This window comes from Saimiri boliviensis, chromosome 4, assembly GCF_048565385.1.
Source record: "Saimiri boliviensis isolate mSaiBol1 chromosome 4, mSaiBol1.pri, whole genome shotgun sequence".
Lineage (NCBI taxonomy): Eukaryota > Metazoa > Chordata > Mammalia > Primates > Cebidae > Saimiri > Saimiri boliviensis.
The window spans coordinates 287,103-296,405 of NC_133452.1; the positions used below are offsets into that span (position 1 = coordinate 287,103).

Here is a 9,303-nt window from a genome sequence, read left to right on the forward strand (position 1 = left end):
AATATACCGATAGTAGGCTGGGCATGGTGGCTCATGCCTGTCATCCCGCAACTTTCGAAGGCTTAGATGGGTAAATAATCTGAGGTCAGGAGTTCCAGACCAGCCTGGCCAACATGGCGAAACCCCATCTTTACTAAAAATACAAAAAATTAGCCAAGCGTGCTGGTGGGCACCTGTAATCCCAGCTACTTGGGAGGCTGAAGCAGGAGAATCACTTAAACATGGGAGCTAGAGGGTGCAATGAGCCAGTGTCGTGCCATTGCACTCCAACCTAGGTTACAGAGCAAGAAAGACTCCATCTCAAAAAAAAAAATGTTAATAACATATCTGACACATGTTGATATGTTAATACGAGGGGAAACTAGTTTGGGTCTACACAGGAAATCTGCATTTTCCTCCCAATTTCAGTGTGAATCTAAAACCAATTTAAAATAAAACCATTATTTAAAAATTATAAATTTTTTTAAATATCTGCTTACTTATTTGTACTAATAATAAGTAGTAATTGACACTAACTACTACTTTTCAAAACAAGGGCATTCATGATGCTGCAAAGTAATTTATGCAAACATATATAATTTCAATGAAATACCTATTTTACAAGATTTATGTTAAAATAACACATCCATGTAAACATATTTATCGTATCTTTTTTCTTTTTTTTTTTTTTTTTTGAGGCGGAGTTTCGCTCTTGTTACCCAGGCTGGAGTGCAATGGCACGATCTCGGCTCACCGCAACCTCCGCCTCCTGGGTTCAGGCAATTCTCCTGCCTCAGCCTCCTGAGTAGCTGGGATTACAGGCACGCACCACCATGCCCAGCTAATTTTTTGTATTTTTTTTAGTAGAGATGGTGTTTCACCATGTTGACCAGGATGGTCTCGATCTCTCGACCTCATGATCCACCCACCTCGGCCTCCCAAAGTGCTGGGATTACAGGCTTGAGCCACCGCGCCCGGCCCTATCGTATCTTTTTTCTTGTGGTATGGTTCACTCTCTAGGAAATCTGGTCACCTTAGAACCAAGGAAAGAATTCAGATTTTGGAGACTATTTCAATTACAGCAGGACGTTTTCAAAAATACAACTTTAAAAAAAAAAATTTCTTCCAATCGATGTGGTGACGTCATGCTCTCCCGGGCCGTGACCGATCCGTGGCGGGCGAGGGAAGGCCATTCATGGTGAATGGGACCGCTCTTCTCGCCCTGCCCGCGCGGGCCCCTTGCCTCTCTTCTCCCTGCCTGTAGGGTTTGCCTTGGGAGAGGCGTAGGGGTACAGAATCCGGCTTGACCTCGCTGTGCTTCCCCGATCCTCTGCCTGGCGGGGGCGGGGGCAGCGGGGTCATCTGACGCGGCAGGCATCCCTCGCTCTTGCCTCCTGTGGTTGTTGCCTTGCGGGGGCGGGCCCCTCTCCGCGGCGGTGGGGGGCTGTCCCGCCAGCCCCCAGTGCTGCCCTTGCCGGGGTGGTGTGAGCGTTGGCTCCGCTTGGGCCTTTGCGGTGCCCCTGGAGCGCTCCGGGCTGTCCCTCAGGTGCCCGAGGCCGAGCGGTGGTGCTGTTCCAGCCCCTGGGGCCCCCTCCTCCGGTTGCTGCCATGGGGTCTGCGTGTGGGTCCTGAGGAGGAGCTCAGCTCGTCAGGGGGGGGTCGTCGAGGTGGTCAAGCAAGGTGTGCCCCTCCCGCGCAGGGTAAGGGGCGCGTCTGGTTTTCCTCCTCTTGCCAAAGACCACCCCTCCCTTTCCCAGGTGTCCCTGAGCACCTACCTCCATGGGTGGCCCAATGAGGGGCGACCGGTTTATTAATTTAATTTATATATATTAAATAAAAAAAATTAAAATAGCAATTGATTGTGACTGAATCACTTATTATAATGAATGCTTCTCTTTGTTTTGTTTCCCAGCATTTCTTTTAGCTACAATACAACAAAAGCAAATATTTGCCATTGGAAAAAAATATTCAAAGGAAGACTGTAAAGGGAATTTGTGACCACAATTATTCAATGTTTCATGACAATGCTTTCTAATACTGAAAAATTTAAAGGGATAGTCAAAGTTATTCCCCCAAAGATGCTTTGAAGAAATCGATGAAACTAGAGAAACAAAAGTGGCAGGACAATCAATGCGACTTTAGATGTCACCGTGTCTTGTGAGAAAAAGTAATTTACCTTTAGAGGATCGCTAAGAATTACTGGAAGCCCAGACTCTGGAATGTATCTAAATTTAGTTGTCAATATCACTAGCAATGAATGTGATAAAAAGGGATCTCTGTTTTATTTGTGTAATACAATACCAATGCAGTATTTAACGCTCCAAGGAAAACAAGTTATACCTGAAATACAGTTGACAATATCAGAATCAAAATAAGTTTCCTGACCAGGCATGGTGGCTCATGCCTGTAATCCCAAGACTTTGAGAGGCCAAAGCAGGTGGATCACCAGAGGTCGGGAGCTCCAGACCCGCCTGACAAACACGGAGAAACCCCATCTCTACTAAAAATACAAAAATTACCCAGGCTTGGTGGTGCCTGCCGGTAATCCCAGCTACTGGGGAGGATGCGGCAAGACAATCGCTTAAACCAGGGAGGAGGCGGGTGTGCTGGGCCAAGATCACACCATTCCTCTGCCCTACTGTCTATGTAAAAATGCAACTTCACTGAACCAGACTAAATTGTATTCAGTGGAAGGCTGATCAAAAAATTCAGAAGAATGCAACTTTTGTTTTATCTACTTCTGACCTAGAACCACCCCCTACCCCGCGTTCCTACTTCCAGTTGTTCCACCTCACTGAACCAAATGACTTTACATCTTGCACATATTGATTGGTGTCTCTTGTCTCTCTAAAATATATAAAAGCAAGCTCTACCCTGACCACCTTGGGCCCATGTTGTCAGGACCTCCTGAGGCTGTGTCATGGGCATGTCCTTAACCTTGGCGAAATAAGCTTTCTACTTGACTGAGACCTGACTCAGATATTTTGGGATCACAATCCACAATCACCATGGTGTGACATTTGACTACAGCATTCAGTACAGAGATGAGCTATACAGGTATGGTATGTAGTCTGAAAGCAAGAAGCTATACCATATCACTTATGTGTGAAGGGGGCTACACCATCCAGGTTTTATAAGGACACTCGATGGTGTTTGCACAAAGATGAAATCACTAAGGACACATTTCTCAGACAGTATCCACATTGTTAGGAGATACTTGAGTGTATTTTAATTGGTTAAAGCCTAGGAGGAAAAAAAAAGCAACTGAACTCCTGTGATGGTTTCATAACAAAGCTTAATAGAGTTAACATATTTCATCTAATCTAAGATGCTAATAATTAACAGACATTATTTTATGCAACATCACAAATAGGCTGCCAATTAAACTGACTTTCTGAATGACAACAAAAATGTGAACTTACTTTTATTAATGCCAGGAAAATAAAATGAAAATGAATTATGGTTTTGATATGTTAAAGCAAAAAAGGAGGAAGCCGTTAGCCTGAGGTCTTGCCTAAGCAAACAGAAACCAAACTTCGAGGCATGCAAACTGACTTAAAAACATGAATAAACCAATTAGTCAATAACCAAAAGCCCAGCGGCCAGCTGGCTGTATGACTATTTACACTGAGGGAACCATCCCCACAACCGGCGGTCGCCCAGCTGGAGCCCATGAGAAACCTCACTCAGCTGTCTCCGCTAAGAGCTCGAAGCCCCAAGCCCTGTTTTCCGTTCTGGTGCTTCAGGTGTGATTCATGCATCATTCCTTCCTTCAAGTTTGCCTAAAATTTTTCTAACCCCTGTATCCTAACCCCTAACTGGTAACCCCAAACTCTAACCCTATCCGCTAGCCCTAATCCTCACCCTAAACCCTAACCATACGTTGGTTTCTACGTTTGCACTGATATGTCCATGTTGAGTATTGAAACTGCGGTACTGGCAGGGCCGCATGACTAGTGCGGATTTTATAGTAACATGTTTGGACTGAGGCCTTGCATTAGCATTAGGTGTTTCCTACCTGAGCACTGGGCTTATTGTATCCGTATTTCAGAGGCCATATCTGCCTCAGGAACGCTCCATTTGTCTTCTGAGGCTGCTGGGTGCACCTCACACCGCAGCCGCCTGGCCTTGGGTGGGAGAACCCAGGTGCGCAGGGTTCAGAGGGGCTTTTCGTGTCCAGTTTCCCACACAGAGCTCTTCGTACTAGTCTCTGACCCTCAGCAGTCAGGAATGCAAACAGGAAGGATTTTACTCACCCTGGACATGGCCCAGAGTTGTCCCAAACCGAGGCTGTGCCCACTGCATCTGTGCCATGGAGAACGCAGCTCTGCAGATTGCCGTGACGCGATGCACGCCGGCGACCTGACGCCCACTGAAAAGGCACGCTCGGGCGCCCCCGGCTGGTGGCCAGGCGGTGGGAGCCCTCTTGCTCATGGTCCTGTGTCTGCACCCCCCTGATGGCAGCTGGGGCCACCACAAGCCCCTCTTGCTGTAAGAACCCCGCCCCAAGGTGTGTGCTGAGGAGGACGCAGTTCCACCCTCACAATGCCCCCCAGTTCTATAAGGAGGAGAACGCACCTCTGCAGACCGCTGTGACTCAATGCACGCTGGTGGTGTGACACGATGCACACCGGTGGAGGAGCCTCAAGAATCTGAAAGGTGGGTGTGGGGGCCCCTACTGGGGGCCTGCACTGCAGGGCCCTCTTGCTCACGATGCTGTGCCCACGCCCCCTTCTGGCTAGGTCCACTGCAGGGCCCTCTGACAGTGTGGTGACCGGCATCACCTGCTGGCAGCTGGAGCCCTGCAGGGCCCTCTTGCTCAGTATAGTGGCAATATGCCCGCTGCTGGCAAACAGGGCAGTGCTACATCCTCTTGCTCACAGTGTGGTGCCTGTGCTGCTGGGCACTCTTACTCTCGGTGTAGTGGGGTCACGCCCCCGGCTGGCCGCTGGGGCACTGCAAGACCCTCTTGCCCATAGTGTCCTGGCAACACTCCCGTGATGGCAACTAGAGCACTGCAGGGTTCTCTTGCTCATGGTGTGGTATTCGCTGGGATTACAAGCGTGTGCCACCATGCCTGGCTAATTTTGTATTTTTAGTAGAGACAGGATTTCTCCATGTTGGCCAGGCTGGTCTCGAACTCCCAACCTCAGGTAATCTGCCCGCCCCAGCCTCCCAAAGTGCGGGGATTATGGGCATGAGCCACCTAGCTCGGCCTAATTTTTTGATTTGTCGTAGACATGGGGTTTTGCCATATTGCCAATGCTGCGGGGTTTCCTTCTGATGAGATGAAAATATTCTGGAATTAGGTAGAGGAGATGGCTGTACAGCATTGTGAATGTACTAAAAATGAACTGTACACATTAAAATGGAAGAAATGGTGACTTATACAAATTATATTTTGATTTATTTATTTATTTATTCTGGTCTGACATTACCCTAGGCTTGTCAGTCAATATTTTGATTTTTTTTAAAAGGACAACGATGAGTTGAAACGTTTAAGGACCTATCAGTAGAAATGGTAAGAAGACAGCGCATGGCTGGGCGCGGAGGCTCACGCCTGTAATCCTAGCCCTTTGGGAGGCCAAGGTGGGTGGATCACCTGTGGTCAGGAATTCAAGACCAGCCTGGCCACCATGGTGAAAACCCATCTTTAAAAAAAAAAAAAAAAAGAAGAAGACAGTGCAGAAGAGGGCAGGGCTGAGACTCAAGGGAGACAGCACGCTCCCCACGGCCTCCTGCCATCTGCGGGGCGCCTGGAGCCCTGAGGCCTCGCTCCTGCCTGACCACCTGCCTGCTGGCTGCTAACCATCTGGCTTCTCCGGCTTCTTCAGCTCCCACTGCCCCCAGAGTGAAGGCTGCTTGTCCACACTCACCTGGCCTCGGTGATGCCAGCAGCGTTTCCCCTGCACACGCTCTCCAGCTGCACGTAGACCGAGCACTTGACCCAGCTCCACTCGGGGTCACAGATGGCCAGGAAGTTGGGGTGCAGGTGGCCGATCGTGTACTTGGCCAGGTCCGTCAGAGACTGGCTCACAGCCGCCCCGAAGAGGAAGGTTCCCAGCACCTTGTACACGGCAGCCACGTAATTATTGAAGTCAGAGCAGGAATAGAGCCAGTCTGTGGGCACCAGGTAGGCTTCTCCTGCCGAGACCTGCGTGTGGGGCAGCCACAGTGACCAGAGGGGGTCCTGGTCAGCCCATGGGCCCTTAGTGGGCCTCAGTCCTCCCCACGGGCCTCCCCAAGGCTGCTGCAGAGCTGGAGACTCTAAAGGTGCCCTAGCTGGGCTCGGTGGCTCACACCTGCCAGCCCAGCACTGTGGGAGGCTGAGGCGGGAGGATCACCTGAGGCCAGGCATTAAAGACCAGCCTGACCAACATGGTGAAACCTGTGTCTACTAAAAATACGAAAATTAGCAGCTTGTAGTCCCAGCTACTGGGGAGAGTGAGGCAAGAGAATCACTTGAACCCAGGAGGCGGAGGTTACAGTGAACGGAGATCCTGCCATTGCACTCCAGCCTGGGCAACAAGAGCAAAACTCCGTCTCAAAACACAAAAGGGGGTTCCTATTACCCACAAGTACCACTCAGGGCAAGGCTGTGTCCCCCAGCCCCCTACAGACCTCCAGGCCACCCCCATCAGGAACCCAGGGTTAGGCTGCCCCATCCCGCCTCCCTCCCTGTCCCTCTGAACCCCTCCTGCCTTACAAGGATGATGGTGGCCATGATGGTGACCCCAGCCATGAGCCCAAGGGTGATGGTGTCTGGATGACAGGGGTACCGGATGGAGTCATCCCCACAGTCAAATCCTCGGTTATACAGGGTGTTCACCAGCGACAGGACAGCGAAGGACAGAAAGGCTGGAGGGGGAGAAGGGCCTGGGAGCTGTGAGGTTCTCAAACCAGCTGGGCCATGGGGCCCCCACACCCGCCTTGGCCTCGAGGCCTCCCACCAACAAGGAAGAGCTTTTCTCACAGCACGTGGGAGGCCCAAGTGACACTCCTTTCCCATCACCCTCAGATGAGCACGAACTCCCCAGGCCCTCTCCCCGTCACACCCTCCCTCTGCTCCTTGAAAAAACTGGGCAAGGCCGGGCGCGGTGGCTCAAGCCTGTAATCCCAGCACTTTGGGAGGCCGAGGCGGGTGGATCACAAGGTCAAGAGATCAAGACCATCCTGGTCAACATGGTGAAACCTCATCTCGACTAAAAACACAAAAAAATCAGCTGGGCATGGTGGCGCGTGCCTGTAATCCCATCTACTCAGGAGGCTGAGGCAGAAGAATTGCCTGAACCCAGGAGGCGGAGGTTACAGTGAGCAGAGACCCTGCCATTGCACTCCAGCCTGGGGAACAAGAGCAAAACTCCATCTCAAAAAAAAAAAAAGAAAAGAAAAAAACAGGCAAACACTCACCTCTGGGCCTTTGCACAGGGACTTCTCTCTGCCCAAAATATCTTATTTTTATTTTTAAAAGTAGAGACAGGGGTCTGATGCCAGTCACAAACTCCCAGGCTAGAGCGACCCCCAGCCTCAGCCTCCCAAAGTGCCGAGATTACAGGTGTGAGACAACGTGCCAGGCACCAAAGTGACTCCCACTTCCACTCAGTTTCATCTCCCCTCCCGGCTGTCCCCACCAGCGTCCCTCTCACAAAAGGAAAGGTCTGTTTAGCCGTGCATGGTGGCACGTGCCTGTAATCCAGCTACTTGGGAGGCTGAGGCAGAAAAATTGCTTGAAACCGGAAAATGGAAGTTGCAGTGAGCCAGGATCGTGCCACTACACTCCAGCCTGGCAACAGAGCGAGACTCTGTCTCAATTTATTAAACGAAAATAAATAAATAAATAAATAAAAATAAAAGGGAAGGTCTGCTCTTTCTCCCTATTGCCCCATGTGGAATTACGCAGTCACCTGTGGGACACTGGACTTAATCTCCCTGCCTCCACCTGCCAGCACCAGAAGTCTATCGTGTTCAGGACAGAGACCCTGGAGGCTGCTCAGAGCCTGGCCAGGGCAGATGTTTAATAAACATCTGTTAAAACAGGCAGGACTAATTTCAACCTAAGAGCTGGCCAGAGAAGTCAGGAAAAGGCAAAAGCAGGGGCACAGCAGAGGTGCCTTCATGCTCACCCCTGCCCGCCACTGACCCTCGTGCCAGGGCACATGCCAGCCACACGGTGACTCAGGGACAAAAGGCACATTCTTGTCAATTCCACACTTGCGGAAGGTGTCACATAGCACTGGGGCTCCCGGGGCCCTGCTGAGCTGAGGGTGGCCAGGGAAGCCGGAGTCAGCTACAGAGGGCAGGGGTCGGGGCAGCTCCCTGTTCCACGCAGCAGCTGCACAGCAAAAGCACAGGGTGTCTACCCCAGAGAATAACGAAGGCAGGGCGTCTTTGGCCCAGCAGGGCAAGGACAAAAAAGGGTGGCTCTTCTGAATTCTGAGAGTCTGAGGAGGGACAGGGAGCCTCACACTCCTCTCTGCATGCCAGCTGCAAGGGTCCTAGGACACAGCACACATTCGATGCTGGCTGAGTCTGGAAAAATAAAGCAGTGAAGACAGCAGAGGTCTGCCTCACAGGGCAGAAAAGGCGGAGGGAATGCAGAACAGAACGGGCAGCGCAGGTGCCCAGAGCCGGGACGGTGCCTGGAGAAGCGAGCGCTGGGGCAGAGGGGGCTGCGCTGTAAGAGCCCAGCTTTTGCTGGGGCGCAGGCGTGGCTGGCGCCGCTGTGAGTGACGGCAGAGACCAGGGAGGAGGCTCCTGCAATTGCACCGCAGTGGACGGCTGGGGTCACAGGCCGCTGACAGCGAACACCAGCCCCTCCCCGCAGCTCTCAGCAGGCGGAGGCTCACACCGGTTGGCCTCCGTTTCCGACCTCCCTGCCCCAGTAACTCCAGCTAGATACTCAGACACCCCCATGACAACCGGCCCCGGGCTTGCCTCTGCCTGGAAAGCTCACCCTGGGGTCCCCGGAACAGGCACCTTCTCTTCCTTTGACCCCCGGGAGCCTTCCCGCCCTCACACTGCCCGCACAGCCCCATCTGGAACCTGTGGTCTGCACTGTGACGGGCCGCAGCTTCCAGATGGAGATGCCCTCGGCCTGGCCACCACCCCTGGCACGCAGCAGCCACACCCAACCCCGCCCCGGCGGCACCTCCCGGCTGTGCGGCCTCCAGCAGGCGACTCTGTGAGGCTGCACCTCCCTCACAGGCCGTTTACGGAACCGTTTCGGTTATCTGCATGCTGCTGAGGGCCTGGCTGCCAGAAAGTGCCACACACATGTTTAAGTACCTGACAGCACAGCTGCTCAGGACATGGCACCCAGGGCTG

General features: G+C 52.0%; 1 protein-coding gene across 1 annotated transcript; it reads right to left on the minus strand.

The window, feature by feature from the left end:
• Positions 1-892: 892 nt before the first annotated feature.
• On the minus strand, positions 893-8,605 carry LOC141584214 (phospholipid phosphatase 2-like). Its single transcript, XM_074397119.1, has 2 exons — positions 6,686-8,605; positions 893-6,133 (listed from the first exon to the last, which is right to left on the minus strand). Exons 1-2 carry the CDS (start codon positions 6,986-6,988, stop codon positions 5,852-5,854), a joined length of 585 nt encoding a protein of 194 aa, XP_074253220.1. The 5' UTR covers positions 6,989-8,605; the 3' UTR covers positions 893-5,851.
• Positions 8,606-9,303: the final 698 nt, after the last annotated feature.